This window comes from Ascidia mentula, chromosome 2, assembly GCF_947561715.1.
Source record: "Ascidia mentula chromosome 2, kaAscMent1.1, whole genome shotgun sequence".
Classification (NCBI taxonomy): domain Eukaryota; kingdom Metazoa; phylum Chordata; class Ascidiacea; order Phlebobranchia; family Ascidiidae; genus Ascidia; species Ascidia mentula.
Genome location: NC_138567.1, coordinates 16,107,027 through 16,123,564, shown reverse-complemented (window position 1 = coordinate 16,123,564; position 16,538 = coordinate 16,107,027). Strand labels below are relative to the sequence as shown.

Sequence of the window (16,538 nt, the reverse complement as noted above, 5' to 3'; positions counted from 1 at the left end):
TTGAAGACACTGGGATTTGTGCTAAATTACGATTCAAAAGCCTTAGCCAACACAAACCTCCTTTATCAAATTTCCTTGAAGCGACAGGTAGTGAGAAGTATTACTCTCAGTGGGATCACTTAGAGGTTAACCACAGAGTGCTTTACCGAATATAGTACACCGATGAAGGTGAATTCCTATTGATAGTAGCGCCCCACAGCGTGAGGAGGGACATTTTTTACCAGTTACACACCTTACGAACGGCAGGCCACGTAGGTATTGCCAGAACTTCGAGAAGAATTCGATTTGTTTGGCCTGGAATGCTTGAGGACATAAAACATTGGTGCAGGTGGTGCGTTACTTGTGCTAAACCAGTGTTTCTCAAACTTTTTCCAATCACGTACCGCTCATTTGTTTTTATTACACTGCGTACCACCGTATTACTATACCATAACTATTATGTCATACCACTAATGAATAACAATTTAGCCAACATGACCATCAGTTGCTTGGATTTCTTTATTGTGCATTTGTGACGCAATAGTATCAACGTGAAATTCTTGCACAGTTGAATTTTTTTGGCTTCTGTAAAGTGCGGCAAATTGTATAGAGTAGACTACATCACGTACCACTTGAAAAGCTCTCGCGTACCAGGAGTGGTACGCGTACCACAGTTTGAGAACCACTGTGCTAAACGGAAGCCAACACATGGACGTCACCGCGCCCAACTTGTTCAGGAGGGAAGCCATTTACCGATGCAACGGATCGGAATTGATTTTTTAGGGCCGCTTCCTATCACTGATCTCGGTAACAAGCACATACTTGTCGTGTCTGATTACTTTACAAAGTGGACAGAATGCTTTCCTTTGCCAAACCAACGAGCTGAGTTGGTCGCCGAAACTCTGGTTAAGTGGATTTTTACTCGGTTTGGAATTTCCGTCTCCTTGTATTCTGATCAAGGCCGTGATTTAGAGAGCAATCTTTTTGCAAAAGTTTGCCGTTTGTTGGACATCAACAAAACACGACCGACCCCTTACCATCCGCAATCATCAGGTTTTGTAGAAAGATTTAATCGAACTTTATTGCAAATGCTTTCGTCTTATGTTAAAGATAACCATAATGATTGGGATATTCACCTTCCTTTCGTAATGATGGCTTACAGATCATCGGTCCACGAGTCCACCAAATACACCCCTAACAAACTTATGCTCGGACGGAAAGTGAATGTTCCTCTGGATCTGATATGGGGACTTTCTCCATATCATCATGATACAGAATGTCCGTGTCAGTATGTGGAAGACATGCGCCAGGCAATACGAAACGCGTACGCGTTGGCCAGTTTGTGTGGTATTACTATCTACCGCTTGGAAAGCAAAAACTCGGAAGAGGGTGGACAGGATCATTCCTTGTGACACGAAAGCTGTCCAAAAGTTTGTACAAAAAGTCTTCGGATCATCCACTAAAGGTAGTACACACAGACCAGTTAAGGAGATTCGAGGCAGAAACAATGCCTAATAACTGGCTACAACCTGAGGAGGACGAATCTCACTTCGACTCCGATGAAAATACTACATCGGACGTAGACATTTCTCCCCTTGGGGACGGTGGAACGTCCCTCCGCGGACGGGTGCGACGTTTACTTGCGTGACTATGTGTTGTAGTGTGACTATGTGTTGTAGTGTGACTATGTGTTGTAGTGTGACTATGTGTTGTAGCGTGACTATGTGTTGTAGTGTGACTATGTGTTGTAGTGTGACTATGTGTGTAAAGTGTACCACGTTTTATTTCGAGGGCAAAATTATGTTAGTTGGGGGGGGGGGGGGGGGGCATTGTCGCGATTTTGTATGTAGTCATGTGTGTCCGTGTGTCTGGTGATGCATGTCGGCGTGTGTTAATTTTGAGATTGGCCGGGGCGCAGTTGAATAAAGTGACGAGCTGTTGCAAGGAGTGTTTGAGAGCTGTTATCGGCTACATAAGCATTAAAATGGCATGATATATTTGGTACACTGGTGTGCAATGGTGTCAACATAACGAACTTTAACAAATATTGAACTGAAGGTAAGAAGAAGAATGACAAACGTGAAGCTAAAACTCGCAGTACATCGATACGAAGTTCCTGTGGTTTGCCCTTAAAGCATCACACGAGCAGCATTCAGAACAAACGTGTTGGTGAGTTTCTGCATTGGTCTTTTTCTCACACTCATATTGGCATTTGCATCAGATACAATCCAACACTTTCTATTTATTCGAAAAACCTAGCCTGAAACGTTAGGCATTCAATAGATAAAGATATCAGGATTATTCTGTATATTTTTGGTCTGTTCACAAAATTATCAACAACCTAATCCTAAAGTAACCGAGGCTGTCCTGGCAGGTGTTAAAACCCAGGATAAAAGTAAGCTTGGAATTTCTTAGAAACATAAACCGAGTCATATTGGCTATGTGCTTTATTTCAATGCAATGTCAGTTTGAAAGTTTATCATTTTTGTAGTTGACGAAAAGTTTACTGCATAACCGACTGCGATCATGCACTTGTAAACCGTTGTTGTTTTGTTTACTTCTGTTACCTTGCTTGTAGTGATTAAAAGGTTTTGCATCTAGGACATGTTAAATTTGTTATTTTATTTTTGGAATTCTGTCTTCAATGTTGGGGATGTACATAGTTTGAAATTATGAACATTGTTGTGTATAATTTTGAAGGTCCTTCACAAAAGGTTGTAGCAAGTGAAGCAAAGATTGAATATAGTAATGTTGGTGTTCAGGGAAATTTCAATCAACTGCCATCCACCGTCAACCTAATCCAAAAAGAAACCGAGGTTGTCCAGGCAGTTGATGATACGCAGGACAAAAGTAAGCTTGGAATATCTTAGAAATGTAAACCGAGTCATGCTGGCTACATTGCATTAGTTCAGTGCAATGTCAGTTTGATGTTTATCAGTTTTGTGGTTGATAAAAAGTTTACTGAATGACCGACTTCGATCATGCGTAAACCATTGTTGTTTAGCTTGGTAACATGATTTAACAAACATTTTTAGGTGAGCGTCTCAAGTCAGATTTACGTGACAGAGTTGAGTCCATCGCCAGCACAGAGTCGACTCTTGCTGATTTTTCCGAACGACCCATAATCCCAGTCCAACTTTGCATGGTCAGTAAACCGCAACGAATTAATGACGAGTTTCTAGCTGAAGGACATTACCATCGTAGAAAGGACTTTGCTAAGGTTTACGATCGGCCGACCGGTGACATCACCCCAGAGCAAATGTTTACTTGGGCAAAGCAAAGAGCGCAAAAGGAGGCAGACAAAAAATTTCCAGAACGCAAGGTTAAAGCGAAAGAAAAATACGTGCAGAAGCACGGCAATATTGTGGGAGTTATCGGCCAAGCTGGAATCGGTAAAACAACTTCTGCCAAAAAGTGGGCTTTGCAAGCTTTAACTAACAGTCAGTTGTTTGGGAAAATATCTTACTTTTTCTACATTATAATTCGAAATATCGATTTCACCAAGGAGATGACTTTTCTTCAGTTCTTATTTCACACCTTGCAAATTGACGATTATTTCGCACCAGTTGTTGCAAAAGGCATCTTAGAGGCTCTTAAAATAGATACAGATATTGTCATGATATTCGACGGCGTGGACGAGGCTGGTTTTCAATCATTTTCAAGAGAAGTACCCTTTCCATTGTTGAGAGAAAAGAATAAACCAGAAGTTTATCTCAAGCATTTGCTGAATGGAAATTTACTTCCTTGTGCTCGTAAGATATTCACGTCACGACCAGGTCCATTCTATAAGCTCCATCCTTCACATAGACCAGGGTTTATTGTTGAAATCCTTGGCTTAACTCCAAACTCGCAAAAAGAGCTTGGAAAACAGATTTGCGGTGCAAAATACGACTCGATACATAAAAAGCTAGAAGACAACAAAAATTTATTTGCTTACTCTTATGTGCCGGTAAATTTTATTTTAACTGTCCATTACCTAATGAATTTCCATGGTGATATTCAGTTTGTTTCACTTACTCAAGTTCTCGCTTTCACTTGTGTTCAATATTCACAAACTGAACACCTCAAGGGTGAGCAACGAGAATTGGACAAGCTAGTAAAAATGGCTTCTGATGGTTTCAATAATCAAAAGATCATATTTAGCACTACGGATTTATTGAGAGCTGGCATTGATGATTCCACAGCCAATTCATTTTTGAAAACTTCTGTTACAAAGAAAGGAAACCTAAAATTAACAATTTTGAATGGACAAAAGCATATATATTTTTCTCACCTGATCTGGCAGGAGTTTTTCGTTGCGGTTTACCTGATGATGATCATGCCTTTACATGAATTCAAGGAAAAATACTCCCTATTTATTGAGGATAGATGGGAAGTTGTTGCCAGGTTTGCATTCGGACTTCGTGAATTGTCAGTTTTCAACGACCTAAAGTGGGTAGTTCCCGGATATAGATGCGAAGATTGGGAAGCTAAGAATATTCTGCTCCGGAAGCTAATTATATCACATATGGAGAAAAACAACAACGGAAATATACTTCGTGGTTGCAGCTGGGCCCGTGAAGCAAATGATGAAGATATAACTTCATCTGTTTCCAGATTACTCTTAGATAATATGCACTTTTCAAGTTCTTCGATTCATTTGACTGATGTCGAAAACCTGTGCTTCGTAATTCGAAAGAGGGAAATACCAGTAAGTTAAAGAATCCTTGCGAGCAAATCTTTTTACCACATATTAATTGTGCAAAAGCGGCCGCGGTTGTGTTGGTCTAACATTCTGCAATGTAGGCGTTATGTGCCATTTAGTGTGCTCTATAGCGCCATTGACTTAAAGGTCATAGAATAACAAGGAAGTGGTCATGAGGTCATGCTTGTCCTTTGTAGTTGTTTTATTTTTTGTAATTTTAATTTTCTTGTCTAGTACTGGCACCATAGTTAGACAAATAAGAAAAATTGGGAAAAGTGCGTCCTTAGAAAACCAATATGTTGTTAAAATCATTGCATCATCGCATACACAGCATTGAATATATAGACCTGAGTAAATGCAGCCTGAAAAGTGTTGGTGCCAAACATCTGTACCACAGTATTGAATGTTTATAGAAACCTGCAAGCGCCATCTGTTTGCCATCACCACATTAATCCTTACTCGCGCGACATAGGCGTCAGTGTTTGTTTTGTACAATCCCATTTTCAATGACTTGGAAGAACCCAACACCTCTCAGAAAATGCTTGTATTGGTTCTCAAAAACAATGTTTTGATTCATTTCGAAACTTTTACCTCTAATGCAATGATTTTAATTTTTCGTCTGTCGTGAAACAACTTCTTTCGAAGAACATGCAGTGCGTTGCAAACTTTGCACAGTTGAGGTGTAAGTTATATTTTTTCATCTTTAAATGTGGTATGTATAGGGCTTGTATATAAAAGTAATATTAACGCTGGGTTACATTATTGCTATTGAAATTTACTTTATAGCCACAATCTATTCAGGTAAAGAAGCTCAACCTATCCAACAATCCGATAGGTGACAGTGGAGCAGCTTTGGTTGCAAAACGCATTCACAACATTGAAGATGTAGACCTGGGTGGATGCAAACTGACAAGTGTTGGTGCTGAACATCTGTCCGATAATATTAAATCGTTGAAGAATCCGGTAAGCATGATGTGTCTGTCTTTATTGTGTGTTAAATGCCAAACACCCCTTAACCACGAATGAAAAAGTTGTTCGCCATCCATCCCGTGCCAAACATTTGCGTGACCTTTTGTGTGTGGTAATGACATCAAATTGTTCGATAATAACCATTGTACGATTTAGGGCCCGTGCTGGATAGAGACTGCACTGGGTTGAAAGGCAAATTGCAACAATTAATGACTTGAAAGTAGTAACTTATATTTTGTAAATGTTTCAATGAAATTTTTGAAATTATTTTATAAACTAATGATGTTTTGATGCGTCGTGCACCCCGAGTTAGTTGTAATGATTTTCGAGATGCGCCAGGACCCAAATTTTAAAGACAAGCATTGAGCTTAGGGATGGGAGCAGTTTCCGTATTAATTTAGAATAGTCATGCAAAGAATTGCGGTCTCGGTAAAAGAAACACTTTATATGAATGAAGGATGCATTTTTTTAATGATTTAATGAACTTGCCGCATGAAGACCCCAGACTTGTAATGAAATACATCATTAAGTTTCCAAATTTTCAAAATAACTTTGGAGAATAACTTGTCTTTACAGGTAGGACAACAAATTATTTTGCGAAAACGTAAACCTGGATTTTAATACTATATTTTCCACAGTGAAGCAATTGAAAGCCATCAATATTTGTTCAATGCTTTTGTAATACTCAAACAAAAATGTACTTTTTCAGCTGAAGAAACTCAACTTATCGGACAACCCGATTGGAGACAGCGGAGCAGCTTCGGTTGCAAATTGCATCCACAACATTGAAGATGTAAATCTGGGTAAATGCAACCTGACAAGTGTTGGTGCCGAACTACTCTCCGACAACATAAGCTCTTTGCAGAATCCGGTAAGGGTGAACTATTGAAATGTAGGGGCCTTCAGTGATAAATAAATACAAAATATGTTTTACCCAATATACCAAACAAACGCACTGGATGACGCATATCTGTATTTCTATCAAAATAAGCTTCATCGAAATGCCCACCTTGTAATGTATCCTCTGTCACAATAGAAGTACGACGTCACAAAGCAACCAGTGATGCATAGGGATTAATTTTTCGGTTGAGTGACACATATGCACGTGCTGTTGCTAAGGCGAATTTTAGCGAGTTTCGTGTAGTGGGGTTTTGAGACCCCATTCATTTGTGGTTTTGTGAAAGATCCATCCCGCATCCACGCATTCTGGTCAAAATTAGTCGCCGCGCAAGGGCATTATTGACCTCTGAGGGCATTTGATCCCTCCCTGTTGGACATTATTTGGGGTAAATATACATCTGGATTTTGAAAGAAAATGAATCGTTTAAGTATCACATCTATTGTGGTTCAATGATATCTCTCCTCCACACAATATCACCAAAGTTAGTTGCTATATAATGGCCTAACCAACATCCCACGTCCGTTTATGCCCCCCCCTAGGCCATAAGATCTTTCTGGAGGTTTAGTGCAAGTTAAAAAAAACATCCATATCAGTATTATGAAACCTTGACGTCGTTGAATACGATGAATCAGCAAACAATACTTTCTCTTGTTTGAGCTTTTCGAAAAACTATTTCTGTTGGTAAACAAAATTAACCACATATTAAATAACTTTGAATGGTGGCACCCAAAACATTGTTTTTGATCCGCTGAGTGTAATGAGCATTAATGCGTTGCATTCAACAAACATGTATCTTGATGCTATGTTGGATTGCATACACATTTAAAAAAATATTCAACTTCGATTCAAGCTTAATTGATCGATATACAATAAGCTAATACACACACAAACTCTTGCTTTATCAATTTACGAAGTGGAAACTTCTGTGACTGATTTAGGGCGGTTAGAGCCATAGGACACAGGGCATGATAAGAAAAGGCGACAATTGCAAAACCAGTTAGTTGCAAGTAGAATCACCAAGATTGTTTTCCAGTTAAATAACAAACATCGTTTAACTTTCCACATGAAAACCACATACTTGGAATGAAATAAATCATTAAGTTTCCAAATTTGTAAAATAGCTTTGGAGAATAATTTGTCTTTACAGGTAGGACAACAAATTATTTTGCGAAACCATAAACCTGGATTTTAATCTTGTATTTTCCACAATGAAGCAATTGAAAGCCATCAATATTAATTCGATATATATTAATGATACTCACAAAAAAATGTACTTTTCAGCTGAAGAAACTGAACTTATCCTTTAACCCGATTGGAGACAGCGGGGCAGCTTCGGTTGCAAATTGCATCGAAAACGTTGAACAATTATACCTGGGTAAATGCGACCTGACTAATGTTGGTGTCGAAGAACTGTCCGACAACATATGCTCTTTGCAGAATAAGGTAAGAGTGATCTATTTAGGTGCAGGGGCTTTCAGTGATGAATGAATACAATACACGTTTTACCCAAGATACCAAACAAACGCACTGGAGGACGTATATCTGTGTTCTATTTAAATAAGCTTTGTATTGTGTATTGTTCCATCCAGGAGCAATAATTTGTTTTTAACTTGGAAGAGTATTAGGTTCCTAAACAAATCACAAAACCCAGCAACGGTCATTGGGAAACAAGCGGAAAGGTCGGCAGAGGTGCATTATTGCATGGGGCCTTGAAAACAGGATTTCTTTGGTTAAATTGCAATTTTTTGTGCAATAGCTTTTAAGTTTATCGATTATCGTCGACAACATAAATAAAATATTGCTTGAACTTTTACCTATTTGTTCAGCTGAAGAGACTCGACTTATCTTACAACCCCATAGTGGACATTTTGGCGGCTTCCGTGGGAAGATGCATCAAAAATATCGAAAATGTGGAGCTGAGGAGATGCCACCTGACAAACGTTGGTGCCGAACATCTTTCAGAATACATAGAAATGTTGGAAAATCCGGTAAACCTCAACCAACTAACCATATATTCTTTACGCTATCGTTTAATAATAATAAAAATATAAACAAGTAGTTTGTCCTTGTAGCACAGTGGTTCCCAACTTTAATTACATCGCGTAAGTCCAGCACTTTTTTTTTAAATATGACCCAAATGAGTGATTTTGGTTGACATAACTATTGTGTAAAAGAAATGAAACATTAAAATCTTAGACATAGAAGCTTCCATCGAAAAAACATAAAATGTTTGCTTTGCTTAAACACTTCGTAAAATTTCCTAACAAAACACTCTTGCATCAGTTAATATTTGTAACATGTTATAACATTCCACTTTCATATAATTTCATCTTTTGTTTTCATGTTTTGAGTTCTCAGGCTTTTATTTTGTCATTTATTTAGATGGAGTCTCTGATTCTTTCCGGAAATAACTTGGACGATGAATGTGTTGTGTCATTGGCTGGATGTGTTCACAACATAAAGAGATTTCTTGCCATGGATTGTGATTTTACACAGGCAGGGAAGGATAAAATTACATCTAATACCCAAGGAGTAGTTCAACTTTAAATCATAAAACATTGTTTTGCGAAAAACAAAACTCTTTCTTCTGTTTTTGTGAAGACACGGTTTTAACAAATATTTAGTTTCTAACGTCAATATATGGCAAAAGGGTGCAAATATGATTTCATTAAATGATCAAAGTAAACGAAAAAGACATATCGTTTTTGGTTAACGTAACAAAAATTGCGAATTCGGGTTTGTACTGAAAGCCTAATCTGCTTAATCGTGCTAGATAGTTGTTGTAATTTTTCCTATTTGAATTTGAACTTGGATTTTTGGACTTGGATCTCATTTTCTTACTACACTTTAAACACCAGTCTTACTCTGCTTATTCATTGTTTTTAAAATTTGTCTGACGCATTTAGAAACTTCTGTGGCACACAGAATTGTTTACATTGATTATAAAAAAATGGTTATGCAAAATTTCTTTGCTTCGAGATTGTATTGGCAAAAGTACTTATTTTTCAAGAACAAATAAAACTACTCTGTTGTTTTAATGTTCCTTTCTAGTCGGGTCGAAAACAGTTTGTAAACTCACGCGATGAAAAACTGAACGTTCTATGAAAATTTTTAGTCGTCATCAATAGTTTTCAACGATAACTAAATATTTTCTTTTTATCCTGGGAAAAAAATGCACACATTATTGTTGATCTTTTGAACCAAGATATACACTGTACAAATCTGTAGTCTGAAGAAAAATATATTGTCATAATCTTGATTTCGCGTATTCTTTACTCATTTTAACTGTGAGTATCCCTTGTCAACCATTCGTTGTGCATAGGTCCTGCTAATTCCTGGTACTTTGATCTCTCATTCTGTAAAACAATATTGGTTATAAAATCAGAATATTGATTTAAATAAAGTAGCTTCCAAATAAAACACCATAACTTTATTTGATTTCTCTGCGAAAAATTGACCAAACAATCTTTTTGGTCATAATATATAAATATATCCCAACTAGAATATCGTCCTATATTTGCTAAAGGAGGTGTGGTGTTTGCTATTTGGCTCCACTAGTGTCAACCTCGCATGCCCATGATTAACATTGTAACGTCAGTGCATGTTCTTATTGGTGTGAAATAAATGCTGGATTTTTAATAACGTGCCACAGACAGTATAGGAGGTATTTGTTATGTTGATATTTTAGGTTCGGCAACTTCCAATATCAACTCATAGCAACGTCACAGATATGAGTAACAGAAAATATAAAAAATACAAAGTAAGAAACCCTGGGGTTCGTAATAAACAGTGTACACAACTATTTTCAGTTCAATGTTAATTATTTGTAAGGAAGCTCACGAGTCTACTTAATTATGTGGAACTTGGAATTAACTGGTCGGAAAGTAAAAGCCAAAGCTTATATATGCTAATCACGGTAACGCAGACGTTTCAAACACTACTGTGGAAGCCAGTTCACACTGGGCTGTATACCAAGTGGTCCAGCTTTGTTCCATTGTTTCTGCAAAAGGAACTTGGTTAAGTGCCTTCTAGAAAGGAAAAACCCATTTCTATAAATCTTTACATGCAAACAAAGATCCGATTTTTTCAAAAATAACAACAAATTTGATAATAGTTGACTCACTGATGCTAAACGTATGGATTCATCATTTCTGAAACTTTCTGTATGTCCTTTTACTTAATTTGTATTTTTTTTAAAAAATAACGCTGTGTTTGAGTTCCTTTGTCGGCTTAGCCCAGCGGTTCTGAAACTTTTACGCGTGTGACGCATGCAAGGATATACCGCACTTACGAAGCACCAGACGATTTTGTTCTTTATCTAAATTTGTGCCCTGTGCACAAACCAGACAAAGATTAGGCTCATGGTAAATCATAGTAATGACAAGATGTTCTTGTTTTTTTTTATTTTCCATCGCATCTATCAATGCTGCTACATCGCTGTTAGCACATCCAAATATTGTGTTCGATCGCCTGTACAATCTTTCAATATCAACTCTTAAACGTTGAAATTATCCAATTTTTCTACAAGTTGTCACATATTTAGAAAACCTTTCCAAAAACAACCGTTTAAGATTTAATCAGTTTATTAACAGCAGAGTTGAAAACTTATTTATGAAAGTTGTAATACCAACTATCAATAAGCACGAAAAGTGTTTAGGGCACAGACGGCTTTAATGTTGAAGTCACTCTTCAGAAATCCAACAAATTGTTGTTGATTTCTTCCATCAAGATATACACGGTACAAATCTGTAGCCTGAAGAAAAACAAATTATCATAATGTCGATTTCGCGTATTCCTAACTGATTTACCTGTGGATGTCCCTTGTCAGCCAATCGTTGTGCATAGCTTTCGCCAATTCCAGGTACTCGACTAATTGGGTGATCCCTCATGGGACCGGAAACGAAGTCATCATGTTTGAAAGTTGTGGGAAAATTTTCGTGTAATAGTTTCTGTTTTTACTCAAGTAATGACAAAAAAGAAATACATGTTACATCAGCTGCATATTTAAGAAAATGACTTGTTAACATACCATGCCTTGATTTGAGCGAAATGCTACAGTCATGTGATTATTCTAACCTTTCTTCGTGAAAGACCTCACTTGATTTCTCTACGAAAATTTAACCAAAAATCCATTCTTCATTTCGATCCACATTTTCGTCCACACCGGGATTCGAGCCCAGTATATCCTGGCCGGGAAAACCCTTTTTTCCGCAAAATTAGAAATTACAGGCAGCGAAACCTATCCGTAATTTGCAAATGTAACAATAGCTCACAGTTATAAAACTCGCACAGATAAATGTGTCTGCTCACAATGAACAACTTTTAACGCTAGATGTCGACCGAGAGTTCAATGTTAATTATTTGTGAGGAAGGTCCCGAGTCCAATAAATTATTCGGGAAGTTACAAACTCTACTTAATTATAGCATGCGCCTATAAGGCGCTATGTAGCCTAATACGGTACTTTCCATTGTTACTTATTTATCTAATGACAAATACGACACGAACCAACCATGCTTTGCTTTCAGCGAAATGCTACGGTCGTGTGATTATCCCAACCTTCTGCGTGAAGTAAACCAACTACCCAGCGAACAAAATGCAATGACGTTTGTTTTATCGACTTGCGCAGACAACCACATGTTCATAGCGACACGTGGAGCGAAATCAAATTCTCTATAGTTAACCGTTGGTTGAAACACTTATTGTTCAATTTGTTTCGTTTGTTCTTACCTACTGTTGTACTTTTAAATCCAGATTAATGTGAGAGTCGTTGATTCTCCTTTTTAATTAATTTAATTATTGTCTCCTTTTTAATTAAAAGTAAACTCGACCTTAATAATTGGATCTCACTTCTTCAGTAAAACAATATTCGGAAAAGTCAGAATTTTGATTTGAATCAAGTAGATTCTAAAAGTAACCTCACTTGATTTTATACGACAAACTGACCAAAAAAATTCATTCTTCCTTTCGATCACCGATCCACATTTTTGTCCACACCGGGATTCAAACCCAGTATATCTTGGCCGGTAAAACCCTTTTTGCCGTAAACTTAGAAATTACAGGCAGTGAAAACTATCCGTAATTTACAGATGTAACAATAGCTCACACTTATAAAACTCGCACAGGTAAACGTGTCTGCACACAATGAACGACTTTTAACGCTAGATGTCGATCGAGAGTCAGTCACCGTCAGAACGCCAGTCTGTTGCCTCCAAGGCGACTTGTAACCTGAAAATACACATGCATTGCGCTCAACACGAATAAGGGAAAATAACGTTAAAGAATGGAGCTCCAAATCCAACAACTTTTCATTGAAGTAATGTTTGTTGTTTAGTCAAACTTAACTTTCGATGTGAGTTGGCTGTTAGATTTCTTTAATTCAAAACCTAAATCACAAAGTTATTTAGTTGACCTGGATTTTGCCATAAAGCAAGTGTCTTGTTTGCCTAGTGGTTAATCTAACAAAGAGGATGCGTCATCGTACTCTTATATTAGACCTTTTTTATGTGAATTAATTGCTTTCTTGAATGCACTACACAACTACACAATAAATCAACTTGTTGCAATACAGGAACATGAACGAATTAATTTTGTACAGGATCTGGAAGGCATGTTTCTTTGCGTTGTACAGTTCGGTAGTTTCAGAAGGAAATATAAAACATGATGGGACGTCATTTTTCAGAGATCAAACTTTTTTTCGTTAAATATCAAACAACATCTTTCTCTGCAAATAAATTGTTACTGACGCTGATTTTGCTTAAATTGTACAGTTAATCTCTTTTTGCATTAACTGTACAATTTAAGCAAAAACAGAATAGCTTAGACGAAAGGGTGTTTATCGAAAGGGATCGCACTTTAATGCTCAATTCAGGACTATATAAGTCTCCAAAGGATTAAATAAAACGGTAAGCTCCTGAAAATGTGGGGTCTTTGTCTACCGGGCACATAAAGGCCTGCGCCTTCTCTTGGCATTGGCCAAATGACGTTTTTTGTGTTGTGAACCTTCGTTTAGCACTATTTAACACATATATCTGCATCCGATACCAAACGAGAACCCAGTTCATTTCAAAACCCAAACAGCCCATGGATATGTACGCAGTCGAGTGTTACCGAACCCTGAAATCAAAAAAAGTGTCGACCCTGCAAATTATCCACGTTGCTTAATGTTTACAAAGTGGGCAGCGATGGTCGGTAATTACAGAGAAAATCTTGCTTGTACAAATATGTCTACGATGCGATAAGTTAATTTACAACTATAGGTAAACATTTTGGTGCGATGCGAGTCACGTTTACAAAGGTCTTCTACGTGTTACAATAAGGTGGGACCTTGTTCATTCGATTGAATCGTACATGTTGCCTGTCTGGATGTCTATTGCCCTGTTAAACCAATTCATAATCCAATACCTTCTGTCTTGTTGTAAGAAGCTGATTCGATTTGAGTCGCGTCGGCGTAAAGAATTAATCGGCGTCCTCAGAATAAATCGGACAATTATTTTGTTTATCGCTAATATGTTTGTTCATAGGGTATGATTCCAATTATGTGAAATACCAACAGTTCGTGAAATATTATTTTTATTTATTCTAGGAAGGTGATTATGGGGGCGTCAGTGGAATGGACGTGCGCGTAAAACTGTTTCTTTATGGGTGATATTCGATTACCAACCTTTCTGTGTCCTTGAATCAGCATAGAAGAAAACTAAGAACATATAAGTATAAATAAGTAGACCCACAAATCAAGTTATGACGTAACAATTTGTTGCAATAATATCTTTCACGGTTGTTTGCTATGTCGCAATCGCAAAGAGACCAGTGCGAACGTGACTTGTATCACACCAACATGTTTAACTGTAGTTGTAGATTAACTTTCGTCGTAAGCATGTTGACGCAAGCCTGATTTCCCCTTCAGCAACCGAAAATCGCTTACCACCTGCAAAGCATCAACCAAACTTCGCAGATCCAATTTGGACATTTAAATATACCGGCCACATTAAAAATAAAAACGCGAATATTGTCAAACCCTACAACTTTACCACCGTCTATGATTTGGCATGAAATAGTTTTTCTTGATTTTTTTGGACATTTAAATATACCGGCCACATTAAAAATAAAAACGCGAATATTGTCAAACCCTACAACTTTACCACCGTCTATGATTTGGCATGAAATAGTTTTTCTTGATTTTTCCTGAATTTCTCTTGCAAATGTTGCAAGGAAGAACACAAATAAGTTTACTATACACAAGTTTCCGGATCGGTAAAATAGAAGACGCTTTTCAATATCAAAGCGGATAGGCATGTAACAATGTTGCCAAACACGTGAAAACGCGGCGGGCACAGAGAAAGGAACAATACAGCAGACCCGTAAACGCAAAATTTGTTGGTCATAACAACATAACACAAACAACAATTAACAACTCCCGAATATGACATTAACCCCAAAAGTTTAAAATGCATCGACAAGAAACGGCAGAATTTAAAAAATGGCTTATATTGTACGATTGGCAACTGGGTGCTTTACAGCTACTGTGCCATTAACAATATTCTCAATGAACATATGTTCATTTCAGATATAACCCTTCAATGTCATGCATCACGTCATATTGAGCTATATGCATTATTGAAGCAAACAAGCCTCTGATTGACACCGCGAAATTCATGAAAAATAAACTTCCAAAGCGAAATTCCCTCAAGATAAAGAAACAAAGGGAGGAGTCGTAGCACTGGAAGAGTTACCACATTGAGAAACTGGTAGTTGGAAAGACTGGCTTGCGATTTTAACAGTTTGCTTACCAAGGCTACAGTCATTTACGAGGGTATAAATTTATTTTTCGTGTTTTGAAGGTGCTGTATGGTGATGTTATGAAAGAGTGGCGTAACACAGAAAGTGATAATAAGTGACTGGTACAGTTACTATTTATTTTTGCTTGCCAGGAATGGAAAAACAAAATAGAGGGACGATATTGCTGACAAAGACACTCTGCAATGTTCCTATTTAAGTATTTACTTCCCCTGTACATTCACATGTTGTTCTTCGTTTATTTCCCACTCACCTTTAGCCTACATTTGTTTTTATTTCATTTTTTATTTTATTCACGCTCGAATAGTCGTGCTTGCGTGCACTGATTGGCTGAGTTGCTGGCGGCCGAAAGAATCAGTGGCAAGCCTGGTAGTTTTTGTGGTGGCGAGGTGTGCAGACTGCAGCGTGCAAATTGATTTCGGTCGGTTGGTAGTGCTGAAGCTAAAGGCTGGTTCACACTGAACGCGCAAATCGTAAACGGATTGCGCCAGTGCGGAAACCGCCTAGCGTCAATGTCGCCAACCGCACAACGTTCACATTGCTCGACGGCGCCACGCAGCGTTAGCGTCTAGTGTTGTCTGCGCGACGGGGTCAAACAAGGTCAAAGGTTTGTTTATTTTCTGTAGTGGACCATTTTTAGCTTATTTTCCTTATCTTGTCACCAGTAAAGTTGTAGTAAAAGTGGTCATGGATGAACTTGTGTGTTCTTTATTGCTTGAACAGCAAAACCTTATTCTCCTATTGTTAATGAAGCAACAGAAACGAAGGTGGTGGGTGAGACCCATATTGCAGAAGAGAAAAAGTATGGGCGAGCAAAATCTGGTGCAAGAAATGAGAAACGACCCCCAGAGTTTCCATAAGTATTTTCGGATGGACACTGCTTCATATGATTTGCTTTTATCGCTGGTTCAGCCCTTAATAGAGAAACAGGACACACCGTGGAGAGAAGCAATTTCGGCAAATCAGAAGCTTGCAATGACTTTAAGGTATGTATTACATGTTATGTAGGTATAGGCTACTGTAAATTAGATATGTTTTCACCATCTGGATCTAATAATTGTAACAAACTGTCTTAGGTACTTGGCCACAGGAGATTCCCAACAAACAATAGCCTTCAATTTCCGTGTCGGGCGTTCAACCATATCTGGAATTCTTACAGACACTTGCAAAGCACTTTGTCAAGTTTTGCAGCCTTACTTGAAAATGCCATC

The 16,538-nt window shown here is 37.8% G+C and overlaps 1 protein-coding gene across 31 annotated transcripts in view; it reads left to right on the top strand.

The window, feature by feature from the left end:
- LOC145890428 (NACHT, LRR and PYD domains-containing protein 12-like) overlaps positions 1–16,538 on the top strand; it is a 481,386-nt gene that overhangs the window by 449,433 nt on the left and 15,415 nt on the right. For 14 of the 31 annotated variants that reach the window (XM_082981485.1, XM_082981490.1, XM_082981471.1 and 11 more), the window contains 2 exons: positions 5,465–5,626; positions 6,342–6,503. In XM_082981485.1, coding sequence (XP_082837611.1) covers positions 5,465–5,626; positions 6,342–6,503 — 324 coding nt within the window. Of the gene's footprint in view, positions 1–2,037; positions 2,149–2,679; positions 2,830–3,014; positions 4,670–5,464; positions 5,627–6,341; positions 6,504–7,814; positions 7,977–8,359; positions 8,522–8,915; positions 9,395–16,538 lie in introns of those variants that run through there. The other 17 variants (XM_082981493.1, XM_082981487.1, XM_082981486.1 and 14 more) reach the window with 10 other exon arrangements.